The sequence below is a fragment of the Neovison vison genome, chromosome 4, assembly GCF_020171115.1.
Source record: "Neovison vison isolate M4711 chromosome 4, ASM_NN_V1, whole genome shotgun sequence".
Lineage (NCBI taxonomy): Eukaryota > Metazoa > Chordata > Mammalia > Carnivora > Mustelidae > Neogale > Neogale vison.
In genome coordinates, this window is record NC_058094.1 from 173,414,018 (window position 1) to 173,437,410 (window position 23,393).

At 40.2% G+C, this 23,393-nt stretch overlaps 1 protein-coding gene across 1 annotated transcript in view; it reads left to right on the forward strand.

Moving 5' to 3' along the window:
• Positions 1-386: 386 nt before the first annotated feature.
• TSPAN13 (tetraspanin 13) overlaps positions 387-23,393 on the forward strand; it is a 33,257-nt gene continuing 10,250 nt past the window's right edge. The window contains exon 1 of the mRNA XM_044246145.1: positions 387-549. Within this exon, the coding sequence (XP_044102080.1) occupies positions 487-549 (63 nt within the window). The 5' untranslated portion in view covers positions 387-486. The remainder of the gene's footprint in view (positions 550-23,393) is intronic.

Consider the following 23,393-nt stretch of genomic DNA (forward strand, 5'->3'; position numbering starts at 1 on the left):
AAGAACCGAGAGGTGCTGTCATATTCTGCCCTGCCAGCGTGGATCTCCGTCGGGCCCCGCCCTCTTCTCCTCACCTGCTCCCCAGGAAACGACAGCGAGGCGGCGGTCACACGCTCTGGCCTGGAGCTAGGTCCCATACGGCCTCCGCCCCCTCCCCCTCGCGCCGGGGCCGCCCCGCCCCTCCCCGCTGCCGGCTGGCGGAGCGCATTTATTTGCATATTTCTACCTTTGTTCGCTGCCGGCGGCCAATCAGCGCGCGGGGCGAGGCGGGGGGGCTGGGCGGGGCTCGGGCTCCGGCTCCAGCTGCGGCGGCCGTAGGTTCCAGAGCGGGTTCGAGCCGCGGCGGGCGCGCAGCGCACTGCAGCCCCAGCCCAGGGCCCCCCACCCCGGCCTCGGCCAGGCCCGGAAGGCAAGGACAAAGAGGCTGTCCCGGAGGCTCCGCCCGAGCCACGTTTACCTGCGGTTGCGGGAACCACAGGCTCCAAGATGGTTTGCGGGGGCTTCGCGTGTTCCAAGAACTGCCTGTGTGCGCTGAACCTGCTCTACACAGTGAGTACCCTGAGCCCGGTCCTCTCCTCCCGGGGGCTTTGCACCTGCTCGGTTCCTCCTTGGTTTTCCTGCCGGACCAGCGACTCTGACTTCATTCCGCTCCCGGTTCCCGTCTTCCCACGCTCTGCGCGCCCCTGGCCTCCCCATCAGTGCCCGCCGGAGACCAGGAGCCGGCGCTTGTCGCAGTCTCTTCCTTTCCTTCATTGTGAAGCCGTCGTCTTTCTGGCTCACTGGCCACGGCGCTGCCACATTGCTCTACCCCGCCCCCTCACCCACCGCCTTGTTTTTCAGTCATTTGACCAACCTTCCCACTTTCCCATCGCTGTTCCTTCTGATACTCCCTCCTGGCTTCCAGACCCATCTGGGGCGGATTTGGAGGCGGCAGAGCCGCCTCAGGTTTGAGGACAGTTTTGCAAAAATAGCGTGGTCTGAAACTGACAAGGCGGCATATGGATAGTGAGCATTTTGGTTAGCTCTGCGTGGTCTTGTGATTTGAATTGAGGTCACCGAGTAGGTTTACAGGATATCCGCAGCTTCCGAAGTTTTGTGCTTACATAAAGGGCTCTCTTTTCTTTTCCTTTTTTTTTTTCCTCTTTTTCTTCTTCTTCCTTTTTTTTTTTTTTCTTGTTAGTTTGCTCATACTGGATGCTTTTTCCATGTGGTCTCCCATCTTATTAATATCCTAACTCCATTTTAAGCGAGATCCTCCAGTAAATAAGCAAGCCTCCACCCGAGTCATTTCTTTCTTTCTTTCTTTTTTTTCTTTCTTTTTTCCTAACAAGCTTGGGCCTTTTAGTTTAAAGGGGTAGTCTATCTCTATGATTTTTGAGGCGCAGTTCTGGGTGAACAGGAGAATGGGGGAGCAGGTTGACGCTTATCCATTGCCTACTACATCCCAGGATTTCGTTCCTCGTTCTGACAGCCATCCAAGGCAAGGGGCATTGTCTACATTTTATACTTAAGATAATAGACCAAAAAGGTGTCCCCCCCCCCCCCCAGCTAAGTTTACATAGTTGGCAAGTCAGGACTAGAACCTAGACTGTGGGATCCAGATCTTTCCACGGGCTTCTCTCCCAGGTGGAAGAAACTTCCTATTCTGTCATCATCCCTCCATCCTAGTCTTGCTCCCTTCTATAAATACACCTGGTGGTTTGCAGCACCCACCCTGAAAACAAACCCAGCTCCCCTGCATTAGCAGAAAGCTAGGCCATCTGTGCAAGCTTAGGTTACATCCTTGGAATGGAGAGGCCTTGTGGTCACCAACAGAAGAGCAAGCCTGGATCATTTTACCATTACTGTTCCTTTGTATATGAACATGCTTGTTAAGCTTTGAAGGCGAGACAGTGGAATAAAGTCTGCTTTTCTGGCTAGTTAGTAGGAATCTAATCAGCAGGTCACTGATAGTAGGCATGGGGGAGGGGAATTGTAAAACACCTGGTGATTCATCTCCTTGTAATTGGAGAGTGTGTCAAGTTTCAGAGCAAAATCCACCTTTGTCTCACCTGAAGCATGTTGATCATATTGATTGTTTATTAAGTAAGTGCTGACCACTTCTCCAGGTATTTTCTTTTATTAGCATGGAGGGCCTGCTTAGAACTTCAAATTCACCATTTTGTGCCCTGACTTTTGCTCCCACCCCATGATTTAGTCATCTGCTCACCAGACACTTAGCCTTATAATGTGTGCTTACAGTGGAAGATCTGCTTTGCATGCTTACTTGACTGAGACGTCTATAGAAATTAAGGTGCAATATATATACATATACATAATACAGTTGATTTATATAGGTTAATGTGCAGTATATATTAAAAGGCAAGTTATTTTTAAGTCTAGTTGTTTTCAAGATAGGTCCCTTCTATTTGTATTCACTGTGTATTAGGAAAGCAAGGAGAAAGGTGATTCTAAAAGAACATTTTAAGACTTAAGTAGATAATTCAACTTACTGATCTTCAAAGTGTATTCTATTGATTTGAATAGCTATTGCAGTAAACCTTAATTAGAAATTTATAAGGCTGTAAAATGGTTAGCATCCTTTTAAATCCTAGACTTTTTAGATAAAAAGGATATTTTTTAAGACTAATTAATGTGTACTTCTTATATATTGTGAGCAAACTTAAATAAGGTGAGCAGTTTAGATTGGGGGTGAGTGAAAGGTAAAAAAGTTGGAACAGGTCTTAAACAGATGGCGAAAATGAGCCACTACTCTTACTGAGATTATGTATCTTCCGTCGTCTCTCCCTCCATAATTGAAGATGAGAATTGTGAAGTGGTTGGGGGCAGGGCTGAAGTTGAAGACTTGGGAGATACTTCTAAGGTACAAATAGGTGGACCTTTCATAGGTTCCAATCTCACCAGGATAACTACCTCTAAAATTGCACAGAGTTGAAGGATTGAGTCTGAGGTCATTTCTAAAAGTGTTAGTAAAGCCAGGATTGCATATGGGAGTGGCGGGTGTAAAGGCCACGGCCTGCTTTTGTGTTGAAGCATTTTCTTGAGGAACTTAGGACTCTGTGAGCCAGACTGTCCACATGCTCAGGTGGCCTGTAGATGAGCCTCAGAAGAGAGTGAATTCATGGTTGGACCAGAAAGAATGTCACTCAAATAGCTTGAAGGAACATCCCTCAAACTTGTCATGGTCTTCTGATCACTAGCCAAAGGTGCAGTTGATTCTTGTTATTTATGGTTTGGTCATTTTATTTTATTTATTCATTTATTTTTAAATATTTTATTTATTTATTTGACAGAGAGAGTGAGATCACAAGTAGGCAGAGAGGCAGGTCTTAGGCTTCCTGTTGAGCGGAGAGTCCGATGTGGGGCTCTGAGATCATGACCTGAGCTGAAGGCAGAAGCTTAACCCACTGAACCACACAGGCACCCCTGGTAATTTAATTTAATTTAATTTTAAATATTTTATTTATTTGACAGAGAGAAACACAGCGAGAGAGGGAACACTGGGAGAGGGAGAAGCAGGCTTCCCACCCAGCAGGGAGCCCAATGTGGGGCTTGGTCCCAGGACCCTGGGATCATGACCTGAGATGACGCTTAACGACTGAGCCAGCCAGGCTCCCTGGGTTTGGTCATTTTAATCCATAGGATCCCTACTACTGTATAAGTTCGTGTAGTGAACATAAACTATTTATAGATACGGTACGAAGAGGAGAAGCAGAATTCTTTTCCTTGCACCTTCATGGTGTTAGCAGAAAGAAGAAAACTGGCTTCAGAACTTTAGTATATTTCAAGAAACTGAATTGAATGTTTGTTTACTCAATAAATATTTATTTGTTTATGACAGGCACTGTTCTCAGTTTGGGAAGACACCAGTGAAACAAACTGGGCCTTAAAATCAAAATGGCTTCGTGAAGCCTCTTTTTTGTTGTTGTTGTTGTTTAATTACTCTTTTCTTTGTATGACCTCAGGAGCTTTATTCGGTCAATAAACATTTGCCTGCCGTGTATACTCTGCTGAGAACTGTGGGAAGTAATAAACACATACAAAGACAAAAACCTCGCCACTGTGTGAAAACAGGATCTAGTTAGGATTCATGGGATGGGAAAATTAAGTGTGATAGGTGGAATGACTGACTCGAGGTACCTTAAAATTTAGGATGAGGGGACACCTTTGTGGGTTAAAGAAGTCGGGGTAGTGAAGAAGTTATAAAGAAATGGGAGAAAATGTAGAAATAGCATGAATCTTTTTCATACTGCTTACGACATAAATGCAAATGAAAAGTACTTTGGGAAATGGCCTATTTTATGTTTAGTAGTTTGTTTTAGAATACTTCTGATTGAAAATGCTTTGACAAAGAGTGACAAACAACTTTTTAAAATTGTACTTATGATTTGTGGGGAATTTTAAGAATATGAAATAAGTGATATTCTAAAATACGTGAACATTTAGAAGATTTATAATTTATGTCCTTGTGCTTCCTTAGCAGAGAAGAAGAGATTTTTAGGAGTTGCACTGCTGGTTTTTAGTATATGTATTAAATATTATATATATAATATATATTCATATATATGAATAGTTTTTTTTTTTAAAGATTTTATTTATTTATTTGACAGACAGAGATCACAAGTAGGCAGAGAGGCAGACAGAGAGAGAGAAAGGAGGAAGCAGGCTCCCTGCTGAGCAGAGAGCCTGATGCGGGGCTCAATCCCAGGACCCTCCCAAGACAGAGGCTTTAATCCAATGAGCCACCCAGGCACCCCTATATGAATAGTTTTAATTGAGAATGTAAAGAACATAAGTACCTGATCTTAAAATGAGAAGGGTCATTTCAGAGTTTCTTTTTCCATATTCATTCTTCTAAATTCTTTCCAAGTTTGTTTTCTTGATTTTTTTTTTGAGATTTTATTTATTTATTTGACAGAGATCACAAGTAGGCAGAGAGATAGGCAGAGAGAGAGGAAGGGAAGCAGATTCTCGAGAGCCTGACGCGCTCCCAGGACCTTGGAATCATGACCTGAGTGGAAGGCAGAGGCTTTGACCCACTGAGCCACCCAGATGCCCCTTAATTTTTTTTTTTTTCCAATTTTTTCCCCCATAACTTTGCTTGCTTTGGGAAAAATTCCCATACAGCATCAAAAATTATACTGATTTATATCCTTTCATAGACCCTGATTTACAAGAATTTACATTTTAATATCTCTGAAACTGAATTGTCTTAAAGTAGATAAAACATACTATACATAAAGGTAAAAAAAAAAGTCTCTGCAGTCTATGGGAAGAGAAAGAATTGGGTTCAGGAAGAAAATTTAAGTTTGAATATCAACTCTACAACTTGCTTGGAATTTAATCTTCGCCAAACAGCTCCCTTTATTCAAGCTTCAGTTTTTCCATTTATAAACTGGTGATGATATTTTTCATCCTTCCCTCATGAGTTTTTAGGATAAAATGGGAAAATGTGGATAAATGCTTTGGATGTGCCACAGAAAGAAAAAATTAAGTTGTTATGGCTTCAAGATGAAAAAGTTTATTTTAAATTTCTGAATTACAAACCTGCTTGTGATAATGAAGATTTTTTAAGCTATTGGAATTCTAGCACTTAATGGGAGCTGGTGTTGATTCAAGCAGGCTCTGTGGAGGCAGCAAAGTTGTAATATTAATCTTCTAGTTATAAGAAAAAAAGTGACTGTGGTATAGTAAGTAAAATATGGAATGATTTACCTATACATTTTTTTGAGTCTCATTCTGGTTATTAGAGTGCTAGAAAACTATGATTTTGTTCGGTCTTAACTCCAAAATAAATGAGAAACACTAGTATTTCAGCTAAAGAAAAATCTATTCATTGCCGTTTCTTTCAAATGATTACACTGTCATTTTTCAAAATTCTGATCATCGTTTTTCAAATTATTCTTGTTTAATACTTTCATGTGTGCTTAGGTTTGTGTTATTTCTCTCCGGTTCTTGCTCAAACTACTGAATGAATTTAAAATGTTTAAATGGTGCCTGGTTATTTTCTTGCATTTTTTATTTAAAAATGATTCCCTGTTTATAGAACCTGAGATTTTCATGTGATGTTGCTGTGCTGATATTTATAGTCTGCCTTTTTGCCAAGTATGTTTGTAAAATTTCCAGCCTTTTGATTTAAAAACGGTAACAAAAATGTGCTATTTATGCCATTTCTCTACTTAGAGTGAGGTTATTGACTTTCATAAAGTTTAATGATGTAAGAGGCATTACAAAGAAAGAAACAATTCATTCTGGGAAAGTTGTATTTCAGCCCATATTTGAAAAGTGAGGTTTGAGTATTTTGGTGGCTTGATTTGCATACAGTTTTAAGGGGTTTAAAAGTGGGCCATTATCACTTCAAACACATACACACACACACACACACACCCCACTGGTGATGGCAGGTGAGGTTTAGATCCTTTTTGTTTGTGTTCCATTTCATCTGAATTTATGCTCCAGATTATGTTACCGCTGTAAAACAAGTGATCCAAACCCGTTTGTGATAATAGGTGAAAATTCTTAGAGAATCAACCCAACTTCCATACTGTCCTTCGAGATCTTTCACCATCTGCCACTTCCATCTGCAGCCCTGGACATCTTTTCACCACAGAGAATTCCCCACACAAAATGCCCTTTGTTGCCTGTTTTTGCTGATCCTCTGCCCTCAGCCTAGAACACCTTGCTCTGTCTTTGTAAAGTTACTCAAATAAAGCCTCTTATTTCCTCAATCAGAAGGCATTGTTTCCTCACATTTTTACTTGGGAATCTTACTACTTGAGTGCCACTCCAGATTAATTCAGTCAGATCTGTGGAGAAAGTGAAGGCATGTGATTATTTTTTTCCTACCGAATTCTAAATTACAGTGAGAACTGAGTCAGTATTGTAAGATTTTGTTTTACTTTGTCTTTGCCACTGACCATCCCAACTTTCCATATCGTAGATAAAGCTGCTTTGTGTTTGCTTTTTACCCCAGCTAGATCATTAACCATTTTTTTTTTTTTTTTGGTCATTGTTGGCGGGGATCTTAGCTTTCTCATTGCTAGATCCTTCAGTGTGTAGCACTTTTTTTAAAAAGAAAAACAAAAACAACTGTAGAGTGTATAGTAAAAGCTATACACTCTAAATACTCCTTGAATTGATTTTACAGAAATGATTGTTCCCTTTTCACCACTGGAAAACATTCCTAATGAAAACTTCATAAAAATGATAAAAATTATTAATATTTAGTCAAGAGAAATGATTAAATATTAGGGGTGCCTGGGTGGCTCAGTCAGTTGAGCATCTGACCTTCGGTTTTGGCTCAGGCTGTTACCTCAGGGTCGTGAGGTCAGGCCCTATGTTGGGCTCCAGGTTCAGTACAGAGTCTGCTTGAGATTCTCTCTCCTCTCCCTCTTCTTCTCCCTCTGCCCTCATGCTCTCTGTCTCTCTAAATAAATAAAATCTTTAAAAAAAATTATTCAAAGTCAAATCTAGAAGGCAGGCAAATATATTAAAACATTAAAGTTAACATTGGGTTAAAAAAATAATAAGTAGACATTACTTTTATATATCCCTGTTAGGATCTAATATGTTTCTTTTCTTTTTTCTTTTTTTTTTTTTAAGATTTTATTTATTTATTTGACAGACAGAGATCATAAGTAGGCAGAGAGGCAGGCAAAGAGAGAGAGAGAGGAGGAAGCAGGCTCCCCGCTATGCAGAGAGCCCGATGCGGGGCTCGATCCCAGGACTCTGGGATCATGACCTGAGCTGAAGGTAGAGGCTTTAACCCACTGAACCACCCAGGTGCCCCAGATCTAATATATTTCTTAAAATACTCTTTTATCCTCTGTTGTTGGCCAACCTTTCATATACTTCCCGGGTTTTCCTAAAACGTTTCAGAAGAACAAATCCACTTCCTATAAAATTGTACTCTAAATCATAGTTGGCTAGGATTTTTTATATTATTAGTCTAATACATTATTTTTAGTCTTATATAAATATAAGGTGATCCCAAATAATGTTTTATTTTATTCATTCCAAAAATAAAGATTAACTGAGCATTAAGAGAAATAAGGAAAACAAACCAAAATGTGCTGCTTTCATGGGTCTTAAGTTTACGGGATGAAGTAGATGGTGAGCGAGTAAGTAAATAAATTATACATCATATGAAAAGGTAAGAAAGTGCTGTGGAGAGAAATGGCGCAAGAAGAATGAAGTATGGTGAGGCGTGGGTGGGTAGGGGAGGATAAATCCATATTTAATATATGGCCAGGATTAGCCTGCTTGGGAAGACAAACACTGGGACAAAGATTTGAAGGAGATGAAAGACAGATATCTGGGAACCGCATTTCAGATAGATGGAATTTTGAAAAGATCGAGGAAGAGGAGAATGCCTGGTTTATGCAAGGGACAGAGATGAGTCCATTGTGACTGGGACAGAGTGAGCAGGGCGAGGAGGGGTGTAGGATGTGAGTCAGAGAAGGTGTGAGAGGCAGGTATGAAAGCCTTGAGTCCCCTGGAAGGATAAGAGCTTTTATATAGAGTGAAACGGTAGCCATTGGTAGCTTTGGACCTGATTTTTCCTTTAAAGTGTTGTCTGGCCACTGAATTGAGAATGGATTATAGACCACCACAGTGGAAGTAGTAAGATTATATGGAAGGCTACTGCAGTAATTTAGGGAAGAGATGTGGAGGGCTTGGACCAGTGTGATGTCCGTGTAAGGGAGATAGTCCAATTTGGGGTGTATTTTGAAAGTTGAGCCAACATAACTTTCTGGTGGATTGGAATAGGGTGTGAGAAAAAGAGAGGAGCCATGGATTACTCATGATTTATGGCCTAAGCAACTGGCAAGATGGATCTTCTATTAATAGGAATGGGGAGACTGGGTGGAGGAGGAGGCTTTGGGAAGAAGATAAGGGGTTCAGTATTAGATGTGATTCCAATCAGATACCCAAACAGAGATGTCACCCAGTAGGGAGGCTGACAACAGTGGAGTTCAGGGGAGAGGAGTAGCTGGAAGTTAAAATCCTGGTGACCACCAACATAGAGAATGGGCTTTAAGGTTGATGCTGGATGAGATCCACAAGTTAGTGAGGATAGATGGAGAAGTGCCGTCATCTGTGGTGTGAACCGAGGGGCCTTTTAAATAAGGGCTCAGCAGACAGGTAGGAACCAGGAAAGGAGCCCGAGAAGGTAAGAGGTAGAGGTCGGTGTCCTCGAAGCCAAATGCAAGTTATTTTAAGGAAGCAAAATTGAACATCTGTCTCAAATGCTGTTAAGTAAAATGGGGGCTAAGACTCAGTTCTGGAATTGATCAATGAGGTTGTTGGAAAGAGCAGTTATCATGCTTTTCATAGGGCAAACTCTGCCCCTCGACAGTATGGACAGGGTCTTCATCACTTTTCCTCTCCTGATGGCTCAGCACAGCCCTGGCATATGGTTGACATTTAGTTAATTGAATGAGAGAATCAGTGCAGGGCTGTTGTGCCTGTAACCCCACTTCTTGTCTACCAGAACTGCCCCATGGTGGGCAGGAGTAGGGGGGAAGTTGGCACTTGCTTGACAGCTGTGAGGGCCACCTTGAACTCTTACCCTTGGAACATGAGTCAGGATCCCATACTTTTGAATCCTTTTATATAACTTCTTCTTAGCAGATATTATGTAACAGTATATGTGTTTTGTGAATAGAAAATCTGCTCAGCACCATGGAGAACATAAGGAAGGAAAATATGTGACAAAGGCATGTGGGGCATCTTTGTGTCATTTGAAGAATAAAAACGAAACCAGGAACGGAGGTCCTGGCTTCAACACTAAACGTGTGGATATTTAACAGGATCTAGATTATTTATAGAATTTTTAAGTTTCTATCCAGATGTTTGGCATCATAGAAACTAGAAATGCATGCTTGATCATCGCTGAACTGTTCTTCAGTTTTTTTTTTCACATTAGGCAGAAGTTCAGAGGGAGAGTTCAGTGATCAAGTGTAATTGCTGGTGATGAATGTTGAAGCAAGAACAGGGAAGGCTGTCTGGGGTCTTTGCTTTCCTTATGTGTCTGTGGATGCTGGGCTACATTTTGGTGGTATAGTCCCTCTGAATCTTACTCCTGTTTTAGATTTCGTATCCTCCACTATTATCATCACTTCTCTCTCTTTAGTGCTGATAAAATATTTTTGAAGAAGTTAATACAAAATCAAATCCAGTTTTGTCCAATGTTCTCTATTCCTCTTTCATCCTCAAAGCAATTCACTTACCCTGGTAGAATTCAGAGGCTAAAAAAAACCATGTAGAAGTAATGAGAAGTATTTTAAGAATAGTTCAAGTTGCTTTTTGCCTCTTGTTTTGAAATGTGGTGGGTATCTGAAAGAAAGAAATTTTTTAAAATTATTTTTTAAATTTTATTTGACACAGAGAAAGAGATCACAAATGGGGGGTGGGGGGTGGGGGAGCAGGCTCCCCACTGAGCAGAGAGCCCGATGTGGGGCTTGATCCCAGGACCCTGAAATCATGACCTGAGCTGAAGGCAGAGGCTTAACCCGCTAAGCCACCCAGGTGCCCCAGTTTTTATAGGTTATATAGAGAAAGAATAATCTGAGACATCATTAGGCTGAGTTTCTTTCCCCAAAATATTACTGTTTAGGGAAGAAGCATTTACCTATCCTTAAAGCAGGTGAGCAATTTCATGAGCTCTTTGATTCAGCAGTGTTATTTTGAGTACCTCTCTGTACCAGGCACTTTGCCAGGAGCTAGGAATATCAGAAAAACATGTGCCTCGCTTATGTGGCACTTAAAGTATAGAAGGCTCTTTGAAAGAATTTGAAGTCTGGCTGGGAGTGGGGAATAATGGCTAATGAATTACCTCCAGCAGTCATCCAGGCTCTTCACGTCCTTGAATTTGTTAGCTTGGGATTTGGACTTTATTCCAAGATGAGAAACAACTGATCGCCAGCCTGGGAAGGACCAGATCTTACTGGCTTTAGAAAAAGACCAAAGACCACTGTCTCTGGAAGAGAGTCCAGCCCTTGGTAATACAAACCCAGCTACTGCTGCTTAAAATAGTAAGCTTTATTATTTTCATGTAGATAAATGTCCAGAAGCAGGTAGTCTAGAGCAGGGGCATGATTTAAGGGTCTTATCAATGTCCCAGTCATCATTGTGTTCCTGCTCTACCCTTCTTGGCCTGTAACTTTCTTCCTTTTCACTAAGTTGCATTGGCAACTCTAGGCATTATGTTTGCTCCATTCCCGAAGAAGGATGATACTGTAAAATGCTTTTTTTTTGGAAAATGCTTTTTCTTGGAAAACTGTGTCTTTTGTTAAAAGTTTTATTGAGGTATTATTTATATGCCATAAGCTGCATGTATTTACAGTAGAAATTTAGTAAATTTTGGTATATACATTAACCTCTGAACCCCGTGGCCACATTCAAGACCTTGTCCCCCACCGTTTGCTTATCCTCCCTTGTAATCCCTCCCTCCTGCTGCACAACCCCTGCTCCCAATCTGCAAGCAACCACTGACCTGCTCTGTGGTAGAGTTCAGGCTGGAGTTAAGTTTGGTAAGTCTAGACAGGCTGTTTGCAGACAGAAGATGGTATAGGGCATTTCTCTGGATCACTGATTTCCCTTCTTGTTTTGTCCTTCAAGTTTCCAGGTCTTTTCAGCCAACAGGGTGGGTGCTTATGTTTTTTAAAAGCCTACATTCAAGGTGAAGTATTTTGAGTTAGTCTAGGTGGGGAATGTGGTCCTAATTGTGAAGGTAGACAAAAGCTCTGAAAGTTGGAAGGTATTAAAAAATTTATGATCAACACTTGGGAGATGAAGCTTATATTAACCAGAATTCCTTATGGGTTTTAGATGAGCTTTAAAGAATATGTTTTTGAGAAAGCACAAACCCTTGTCAGCATACATGGAATTGGGACATCCAAAGAGGTGTATTTTCAAGTATGGCTGGATCAAGGGGCTCAGAAAGGGTCAGAACTCTCTTGCTCCTTTTTTCTCAGCTCAGCTTGACACTGCTTACATTCTTTTTGAAGATAGATTTTTTCCATGTGCCAAAGTGGCCACTGGCAGCATCAATTTTAATAGTTCTTGGTATGCTAGAGGAACCCATTTATTTTCTTTTCAATATCCTTTCATTATGGAAAGGAGCAGCTGATTGACCCATCGTTTATGGACCCATTCCATGGATCAATCACTGTGGATAGGAGGCTGGGCAACCAGGATTGAGAGGCCTATGTTGTGTGTCTCTGTGCTGGTGGTGGTCAGATGGGGCTGTAAAACACCATGATTAAGAGGCTTATAGGAGATGGATGTGCTAGGCAAAATATGTCTATTACAGAGGTCTCATTCTTCTTCTGGGCAGTACTTTTGTTCTTCTGTTCCTCCTTCTAGAATATTCTAGCAACTTCATCATTTGAAAAGTTTAATGTGGTGGTTTAATATTTCGACACACACTTTTAAGCTAGATTATAAAGATCATTATGCACAATGTATTTTTTTCTTTGTTCTGAAATGGTGTTGCATGTATCCACAAGTTTACAAGTACATGCATGCTTATTTTGAATAATTTTATGTGCTAGAGTGATGTCGAAGATAAACACTTTCCTTCTTGCTCCCTTCCTCTGGACAGTGCACTATGGACTTTTGTGTGAATGTCAGTGTATGTGCCAACATTTCTGGGGTGGATAAAGGGAAAGTAAAAAACACAAAATGAATTTGGTAGTTAACAAATGGAAAAGTCATATAAGTAGAAGACTTCACTCTTCCTGTTTTTATGTGGCTATGCAACCAGGTCTCCTGGGGAGTAAGTTGAAGAGATGCTATGCAAACCCACAAGGATCTGGCTACAAAGCAAGAACTGTATCTTTAGCATTATAACATTGTTGTTAGTATTATATCTCGGTGTTAAAAATTGCATAAATATAATGCTACACACTATGATATGCTCCCACAGGGAGAAAAAAAAAACACACCAAGCAGAAAGTTTGCCACAGTTCTGCCTCTGTGTCACTGGGCATGGAATTTCATTACTCTTATCAACTATAAAATGGAAGGGAATAGATGACTGGCCAGGTAGCCTTGGGCTTTGGTGTTCTGTGAATTTCTGCTATCTTGTGAGCCCTGCTTAGGATTGCCTTGTCTCTTCCACTAGCCCCTTCCTCACAGTCCACTCCCTGTGAACTGTTGTGTCTGCCCCCACCTCCTTCTCTCAGGGCTTGGCTGGGGAAGTAATGCGAGTTGTAGTTACTTTTCTAATCCTGCTTTGTGTGTCTTTTCCATTATAGCTCTTCTAATCTCTCTTTTTAGAAGCTCTTTTCATGCGATACGCTTCTCTTTGTTTTAAAGAGAAAACAGGAAAGGTTGGTGCTTCCTGCTCATAAAAACATTGCTATCAAGGAGTTAACAGATCCATAATCTGTTTTTATCAGTATTCTGTATCCCAAAGGAAGGAAACTATTTGTCATAGGTCTAAATTTACTTTCTATTACAATTGGTCTCATAGGAAACTGTTGTTATTATCGAACAAAGGATTCTTGCAGTTCCTTTGTCTACCAAGTTCTAGGGACAAACTTAGGCTTTTTAATTATATAGTTAGAATTAATTTTATCAGAATCAATAATTTTTAGATCACTAGTTTGGAAGACTTCATATAGCCCCATTCTCTTCAAAATTACAAGCCAACCAAAACATATAATTACCACTAGTCAGAAATAAATAGTTTCATTACTATCTTTAAAGGGTTTCTTTACAGTAAAAGTTAAAGAAACTCTGATAGGCAAATTTAATTAATGGAATTTAATTAAAGACATAACATGAACCTTTGGGTGCGATTTCTAATTTTAAAAATTAATTATGAATACTTGTGGGCTCCGTGTTGCAATGTGTTAGAAACATTAGCCACATAGAATGTAACATTTATGTTGTTTTCAATTATTTTGTTAAAAGATATTTTGGGGGTTTATCACAAAGTTGACTAGCCCAAATAAGTTTATGTTTGGACAGTCATACTGTTGTAGTTATAACTGCAGAATTTGTTTCGGATTGGACGGTTAACTCAATGTTCTGTTCCAGCTTACAGATGAGAATGTGTATTTGTGTGTGTGTCCACATGCCTATGCCTGAGACTTAGGCACAAGAAGGAGAAATAGGGTGGTGTCTTTTTCTTTTTCTTTTTTTTTTTTTTTTAATATTTTATTTATTTATTTGACAGACAGAGATCACAAGTAGGCAGAGAGTCAGACAGAGAGAGAGGAGGAAGCAGGCTCCCCGCTGAGCAGAGAGCCCGATGTGGGGCTTGATCCCAGGACCCTGGGATCATGACCTGAGCTGAAAGCAGAGGCTTTAACCCACTGAGCCACCCAGATGCCCCAGGGTGGTGTCTTTTTCACACATGCGATCATCCAAGTGTGACCGGTCCAAACCTTTGCTTTCTGTTGTAAACAAGTGAAGATACAACAAATCATTGGCTCTGCCCTCAGGTGTTTATACTACCGTCATTTGAAAGCCTTCCTTTTTCCTAACTGGGAGCCCATCACAGGAGAGAATATGGACAGTCCTTGAAGATGCAAATTAATATGAAATTAAAATTAAAATTAAAATTAATATGAAATATTTGAGAGATGATTGAGAATATCTTGATTTATGGGCCTGTGTTTGGGGAACAGGGGAAACAAAGGCTGGATGAGGAAAGTTGGACCAATTGACGGAGGAAAGCAAAATAGGGTAATTTAGAATTGGTGCCATGGTAAGAAAGAAGCTGTTACATTTTCAAGGCTGGTTTTAATTAGGAAATATTTCATGTGCAGAGAAGATGTAATGGTAGACTCTTGGGAACCCAGCAGGCTGATTCCACAGATGCCAGTGTTTTGCCACGTCTCCCTGTTTTTTAGAAGTTAAGTGTTACACGGCTAAAGGCCGCCTCCATCTCCTTTCCCATTTTTCCCCTCCTCAAAAGTCATCACTGTTCTAAAATCAACACCCGTCGTTTCCATGCACGTTTATGTACTTACGACAGTTTGAGATATTAGTCAACCACAAAGACTATCAGGTGACTTTTTGTGGGGCACCTGGGTGGCTGAGTCCGTGAAGCGTCGGACTCTTGCTTTCAGCTCAGATTTGGGAGAGGGAGCCCTGTGTCCGGCTCAGTGCTGGCTGTGGAGCTTGCTTCAGATTTTCTCTCTCTTTCTCTCCCCCCACTTAAAAAAACAAAACAAAACAAAACAAAACATAAATAGGGTAACTTTTTGTGTGCTTGAAAGTTTATTAAGTGGTATGTCTTCTATATTTATGTAATTTATTTGAAATTTATTGATTTAATAGAAATAGATCAAAATCTTTTGTATTCTACTGTGTGGTCACATCAGGGTTTATGAATGCCATAGTCATGGTTTCTGAAGTGGTTTTCAGTTTTTTATTGTGACAAGGCTGCAGCAAAATCCTGATGTATCATGTCTGGTTGGGGACATGGGTATTTCTTTTGGGTTTTAATCTAGAAGCAGAATTGCTAGTTAATAAGGGATATGTATTTTTAGTTTTCTTAGGTGCTTCCAGATTGTTCTATGAAGTGGCTTCAAAAATTACACTTTGACTTGAATGAATTCTAGATTCTCCACATCTCAGTATTATCAGGCTTAATTTTGCCCAATCTGGTGCATGTGAGATGATTTTCCATTGCTGTGATTTTTGTTTTCTTGATTGTATAATGAGATTTAACATCTTTCAGGTATTGATTGCCTTTTGGATTCTTCCTTGGCAGATTGCCTCTTATTACCTTTGTCTGCTTTACTGTGTGCTTTTTGTTCTTTTAAATTGATTTGTGGGCATTCTTTGATATATATGAGCTCAAATATCTTCTAGTTCTGAGCTTATCCTACATTTTCTGATGATTTTTTAAAAAATATTTTATTTATTTAACAGAGAGAGAGAGAGATCACAGGTAGGCAGAGAGGCAGGCAGAGAAAGAGAGGAGGAAGCAGGTTCCCTGCTGAGCAGAGAGCCCAATGCGGAGCTCAATTCCAGGACCCTGGGATCATGACCTGAGCTAAAGGCAGAGGCTTTAACACACTGAGCCACCCAGGTGCCCCTGTCTGATGATTTTTATTGTGTAGAATCTTAAAATTATTATGTGGTATATAGAGTGATAGGTAAGAACACAGAATCTGCAGCCATTCAGCCTAGGTTCGTATCCCAGTTCTGTCCTTTCCTTGCTGTGTAATCTTGGGCAAGTTACTTAACATCTTTGTGTCTGACTTTCCCCGTCTGGAAAATGGAGGCAGTAGTACTATCTACCTCTGAGGGTTATTGTGAAGATGAAATTAGTTAGTGAATGTAAAGCATTCAGAATACTTTCTTGCACATAGTAGACACTACATTAGTATGATACTTGATTGGGGTGGGGGTTGTTTAAGAAGTTTTTCTTTAACTACAAAGTCAAAACATTTTTCTTTACTTTTTTTTTTCCTAAAAGTTTGGTTTTATTTCATATTTAGGATTTAAATCTGTGGTATGAGGCAGGGACTACTCCTATTCTTTTTCAGAATGTGCAGGTAATTATCACAGTGCTATTATTGAAAGCCTCCTCTCCCTGCTGATTTGGAGTTCCATCTCCCTCCAAGCCTACACTGGTGGTTTATTTAGATCTGTGTCAACTACTTGGTTTTAATTATCGAACCATTACAACAAGTTGTTATATTTGTTTGAATTTTTAACTTAGTTGTTTAGTTTTATTTGTATGTTTAATTTTACTGATTAAAAAAATAAATAAAACCTGCCCAAAAGATGTCGAGTCAGGCCCAGGTTTTTCAGAGCTTGGTTGAAAACAACAACAAATAGAGAGTCTGGAATGATTAGTTGAAGGCTGATTTGCTACTAAGAGCATTTCTTAAGCATGGTGCTGGCAAAGGTGCCTCTGGGCTGAGAAGGAGTGGAGCAGATACAGCTTTTCTCTTTAATCTTAAAAGATGTTCCTAGTCCTTGGGGGACAAATAACATTTATTCTTCCATGGAAATTAATGGATCGTTATATCAAGTTCCACCCTAAAAAAAAGTTATTGAGACTTTAATTAGATTGAATTTGGGCACCTGGGTGGCTCAGTGCTCAGCAGGGCGCCTGCTTACTCCCTTTTCTCTCTCTGCTTGCCTCTATATCTACTTTTGATCTCTCTGTGTCAAATAAATAAAATCTTAAAAAAAAATACATTGAATTTGTAGGCTAAATTGGAGGCAAATCGATGGTTTATTATAAATAAGTGTTCCCCCCATGAACATGTTATTATCTCTTCATTAATGCAGTTTTTTGTGTGCTTCAATTAACTTCACAATTTTCTCCTTGAAGGTCTTATAATGCCTTTCTTAGATTTACTTATATATACCTGATATTTGTGGGGCCCATTACAAATCACATCCTAAAAAAATGCATAACACATTTTGGAGGGTGTGCATCAGGATGCTGTTGATGTTTGTGTATTGTTTCTGGTCATAGTAACTTTTCTCTATCTTACCAGTTTTAATATTTGCAGCCTCTTGTTTTATTTCTCATGTGGCTACTGCTGTTAATATGAATAATGACAGCTGTGTTTCCTCTGAAGCTTCACTCTTACTCAGTTGTCTAAGATCTCCACTATAATGCTGAATAGAAGGGGTGATAACACCCTGGTCTTAATCCTAAATTTTGAAGGAAATGTTTTTCAGGCTTTATTATTGAATATGATTTTTGTTTTGAGTTTTTGATAGCTCTTCTTAATCAGCTAATGACATTTTGGAGGGATTTAGCCTTATTCTTTTTCTTAAAAAATAATTTTTCTGAAGGCCTGTCATTCTTTTCTTTTTTAAGGAAGCTTTATTTATCTTTCCTCTAATACGTTTCTCTTCTTTCTACTTTGGCTTTGCTCTATTGGCTCTTTTTCAAGTCTCTCTTTTAAATTTTTTTTTTGTCCATATTGTTTTTATCCTTTTATCTTTTTAGTCCGTTTAAACATCATAATTTTAGTTAGTTCCTAATTTTGGTTAGTTCTATTACCTCAACTTCTTGGGGGCTCTGATTTTTCTTTTGCTGTGTCTGTCTTCTCTCTCTAGTGTAGTTCTTTTTTTTTTCCTTAGGTGTTTTTTGATAGACAGAAAAGTTTTTCTTTTGTCTTTGGGACTGGTGTGAGGGCTCTAATTTGCAGATGTCCCTCCTGAATTATTCCGGATTCCCTTCTGAGAGTTTTCCTTCCCTAGATCCCATCACTGCCTGTGATCAGCTTTTATCTGAATTGCTTGGCTGATTGATCAGAATCCATTTCCTGCATGCCTGGGTCATGACATCTAGACCCCAGACTCTAGGCCTAGAGCCTCTCTTTCTGGCAAAAAATTTTTTGAAGGGACTCAAATATCTTTGTTATCACCCTGGGTGTGGTAGTATAGTTTTTCTATAACACCTTACACTGAAAATACAGCTTTCTAGAAATGCTCGTAAGTAGTCTTAGCTCTCCATCCCAGTCCTGCCCGGTTTGAAACCCAAGTCCTTCCTCTTTAGGGACTGTTCTGATCTAGGAACTCCTTCCTATCCTTCCCATCCAGAACTCCTGCCTCACCCCCACCAGCTCTATGATTGTATTTTTGACTTTGCAGTTCTACTTCCTTTCTGGCCTGTAGAACTTTCCCATTGTTTCTTGGTGCTCAGGTATATATTTAAATAAAATATTACAATCTTTTACAATATCTTAAAGTATTTGGAGTAGGAAAGATTCTATGGTTGCTCAGTTGTCAATGACCTCAGAACCCTCTAAAGTAGGCTCAATAATATCCCTCTGCCCCCAAAGGTACACATCCTAATCTTTGGCTATGGATTGTTATGTGACCTTCCACAGTAATAGGGACTTCGCAGTGTGATTAAGTAAAGCATTTTGAGATGGGGCTATTATTCTGGATTATCTGGGAAAGCCCTATGCAATCACAAAGGTCCTTATTAGAGGGATGCAGGAGAGCTATCCTCAAAGAAAGAGATGTGCTTGGGGAAACAGGTTGTAGACTAAGAGATCTGAATATGGGACAATGTCGGCTTTGAAGATGGTGGAAGTGGTCACAGGTAATGGAATCCAAGTGTCTTCTAGAAGGTGGAAAAGGCAAGGAGAGGGATTTGCCCCCAGAGCTTCCAGAAGGAATGCAGTCTTATTGACATGTGATTTAACAACCCATGTTGGACTTCTGACCTCCAAAATTGCAGCAGAATAAATCTGTTCTTTTAAGCCATGAAACTGGTGATGATGTGTTAAAGTGACATGCTGATAAACTCTCTTCAGTGTTTTTCAAGAAGGAGCACTTTGTATTAGCGATAGGGATAGTCTGATGCCTATGTGAGAGACACAGCAGAGTGAATTTGGTGAAAAATACTTTTGACAGAGAGGTCTACTGATGGGAGTAGCCCCTTTCTTCCCCTACTTAGAAAAGAAAAATCTGAGCGGAGATATTTGTGAATGTTCTAGGTAACGTTCTCAATAAAAGCATAATGCCTAGTCTGTGACCTGGAAGAGTATTTCTCTCTTTTAGTTGTAGATGTTGTTTTTCAAAAGGGAAAATATTCTAATTATTAATGACTCTGTAAGTTGGTAACTGACAGAGTAGAAGACATTTTTCACATTTTGTTGAGATGCTGCTGCTGTAAATAAAGCATTTGGTCTTCTAGGAGGGTGCTGACAAGGATACCTGAATACTTCACTCCAGCCGCATGGTAGGATTCCACTAGTGGTAAAATAGCAGGCAGCTTTCTGTAATGGAGATGTGTAAATTGTTCTGTGTTAGTTTTGTAGGGTTTCTTGGATGAATTACCACAAACATGGCAGCTGAAACACAATAGAAATTAATTCCCACAGTTTGGGAGACCAGAAGTCGAAAATGAAGGTATCATCAAGGTTGCACTCTCTCTGAGAGCCCCGGGGGAGAGTCTGTTCTTTGCCTCTTCTATCTTCAGGTGGCTGAGGGCATTCCTTGACTTCGAGCCATGCCACCCTCTGCCTCTGTCATTACGTGGCCGTCTCCTCTCTGTGTGTCTCCTTCTGCCTCTCTTATAAGGATACTTGTGATGACATCTAAGGTCTATCTGATAAGCCAGGATAAGCTCCTCTTTTTAAGATTTTTTATTTAGTCACATCTCTTGCCATATAAAATAATATTTATAAAATGTTTTATAAATATTATTATATGTTTATTACAAATAATAGAATATTTATATCCTATTCTTTTGTTATATAATATAGTATTTACAGTATAGTCATTTTTTTTCAGCCCATTACCTGCTCCTTTACTATTTCTTTGCAGTCTCTGACCTATTCTATTTATCTAGATTTTTTTGGATTATTGTTGTGTCCTCTGACTCATCTTGTAAAAATATCCGGTAAGGCAATTATTCATCCTGTTTTAACGTTTTAGTCTCTGCTACCCTGCCTCCTAGAGCAAGGGTCAGCAAGCTATGGCTCTTGGGTCATATCCATCCCACTAATTGTTATTGGATAGCCTGCCAACAAAGAAGGGCTTTATAGTTTTAAATGATTAAAAAAATTATAGGAAGAATAATATTTGGTGCACATGAAAATTACGTGAATTTCAATTTCAGTATCTGTGAATGAAATGTTACTGGAACACGGCTCTGCTCATTGGTTTACTGCTGCTTTTGTGTTAGAGTTGCAGAATCCACTAGTTGTGGCAGAGACTGTGTGATCCATGAGGACGGATGATCAATATCTAGGCTTATATAGAGAAAATTTGCCAACCTTTGTTCTAGTAGGGATATCTTATCTCTGGTTTTGGGTGTACAGTGGGCAATAGTTACTTGTTGTTGGCTATTTAGACTTGTAAGAATTTCATTAATATAGGAAGGATTTGGTAGACTTCCAAAAGGATTCTTTGAAACTAATGGGGTTAAAAGAATTACAACTATCATATTATTCATGCTTTTGATCTTTTTGACTCTAAGACTCAAATAAAGAAGTAGAGAGTGACAATCCTGCTCCCAAATTTAATTGAATTGGGCAATAGGCATCAAACCCAAGAACTGAAGTTTGCACGTGTGCTGGTTAATTTTATCTGTCAATTCGGCCAGGCGGTGGTGCCAAATGTTTGTTTGGTTGAATGCTAGTGTAGCTACTGATTTGAAGGCATTGTTTTAGACTTAACCTTTACACTCAATTAACTTTAAGTTTAGCAGATTACTCCCATTGTGGTCTGCCTTATCCAGTCTGTGGAGAAACTTAAGAACAAAGACAGGTTCTTTCTTCTTCTTCTTCTCCTCCTTTTTTTTTTTTAAGAAGATTTTATTTATTGGAAAGAGAGCGTGTGAGCGAGGGCAGGAGCAGGAAGGAGGGGCAGCGGGAGAAGGAGAAGCAGACTCCCCACTGAGCAGGGAGCCCGATGCGGGGCTCAGTTCCAGGACCCTGTATCATGACCAGAGCTGAAAACAGATGCTCAACCAGCTGAGTCACCCAGGCGCCCCAAGACTGAGGTTTCTTTTCTTTTTTTAAAGATTTTATTTATTTATCTGATAGAGAGAGAGAGAGAGAGAGAGAGAGATCACAAATAGGCAGAGAGGCAGGCAGAGAGAGAGGAGGAAGCAGGCTCCCTGCTGAGCAGAGAGCCCAATGTGGGATTCGATCCCAGGACCATGAGATCAGGGCCTGAGCCGAAGGCAGAGGCCTAACCCTCTGAGCCACCTAGGCATCCCAGGACTGAGGTTTCTTAAGGAAGACAGAATTCTTCCTTCAGACTGTATGAGAGAAAACCTGCCTGAATTGTCAAGCTGCTGTTCTCCCACACATTTTGGACATGCTGGCCCCACAAATGCATGAGCCAATTCCTTAAAATAAATCTCTATTTCTAAATATATATCCTGTTAGATCTCCTACTCAGGAGAACCCTGACAGATAGAGCGCGTTGCTCTGATCTGCTGCACACGCAGAGCACCTTCCCTGTTTGGTACCCCGGTGCAGTGCGGAGGCCTGTGCCCGCATTTCTCACCTTTTCTTTCACCCCTTGTGGAAGGAAACCTGCTATATTTGGATGCCTTGGAGTTGGATGTAAGCTCGCTTGGGATGGAGCAGAGGACTTTTTCTCAGTCCAGTATAGCAGGAAGCCATGAGAAGATGGTGAGTGAGAAGAGAAAAACAAGCCAGAAGCAAATGGACCTGTTGATGAGGAGCACTTGAGACAACGAGAGGGACCAGGCAATTTTTGGGTGGCAAACGTTCTGAGCATTTCTTCCCTCTGAAAACAAAAGCCTTCTGTGTGTACTAAGTACCGCGGAGAACTGCAACTCCATGTAACTCCGTGACTTGGTTCTAGCATGCTACAGACAGTTTCTTTCTTCTCTAGATCTGCTTTGTCATAAGTGATAAACAGGTGGGGCGCCTGGTGGCTCAGGGGGTTAAGTGTCTGCCTTCAGCTCTGGTCATGATCCTAGAGTCCAGGGATCCAGCCCCATATTGAGCCCCACATCAGGCTTCCTGCTCAGTGGGGAATCTGTTTCTCCCTCTCCCTCTGCCTCCCACTTCCCCTGCTTGTGCTCTCTTGTGCTCGCTCTCTCTCTCTCAAATGAATAAAAGCTTTTAAAAATACAAATACATGTTCTTTGTCAATATTAAGCAGTTTTACTTGTATCTGTACACATGGAGGGCATTTTAGATAGGAAGATATTTAGAATTTGTGTTCCTAAGCTATGATTTCATATATAAAAAATTAAATATTTGAGTAAAAATCCTTTTGAGTGAGTGGTGATTTATTTTATCTTTCAAAACAAAGTTTATTGGGTCTTGATGCCAGGAAGTGTATTTTATGTATTTTGATTCCTCTCTACTGTGTATGACGCTGTCACCTTGCTCCAGGAAATGGCTGACTTTCAGAGGATACGGCCTTTTTCCTGCCCCAAACCCCAACCCCCATCCCTCCCACATACCTGTGTCAGCTTCATCTTCTATCAGTTCAACATCATATATACATGGTGTGTTCTTCATTTGCTATTTTAAAGAAGTGATTGTAACTTTGTCTATTACAGGTAATGGCTGATTTTCAGGCATGTGTTCTACTTCTTCACTTAGTTTTGTTTTATAAGTATATAAATAAATGGAGTATAAAATAATTTCATCTTGTTCAGTATACCACTTTACTCAAAAGAGCTAGTCTCTTACATTGTCTGAAGAGTTGTAATGACCTCTCTCTCTCTCTCTCTGAATTCTCATAGGATACACGATGATACCTAAAGCAATTTTTTTCCAACAATTCTTTGAGAAAGTTTTGATTGTTTGCAAGGCCCGGGTTCTGTGATAGGTTCTGGGAATAGAGACAGATGAGAAGATGGTGCCCCCTCTCAAGGCGCTCTTAGTCTTCTAGGAGAGACAGGCTTGGCAACAGAATGAGAGTGTGGGGAGGGGAACAATAGAACCAACTTC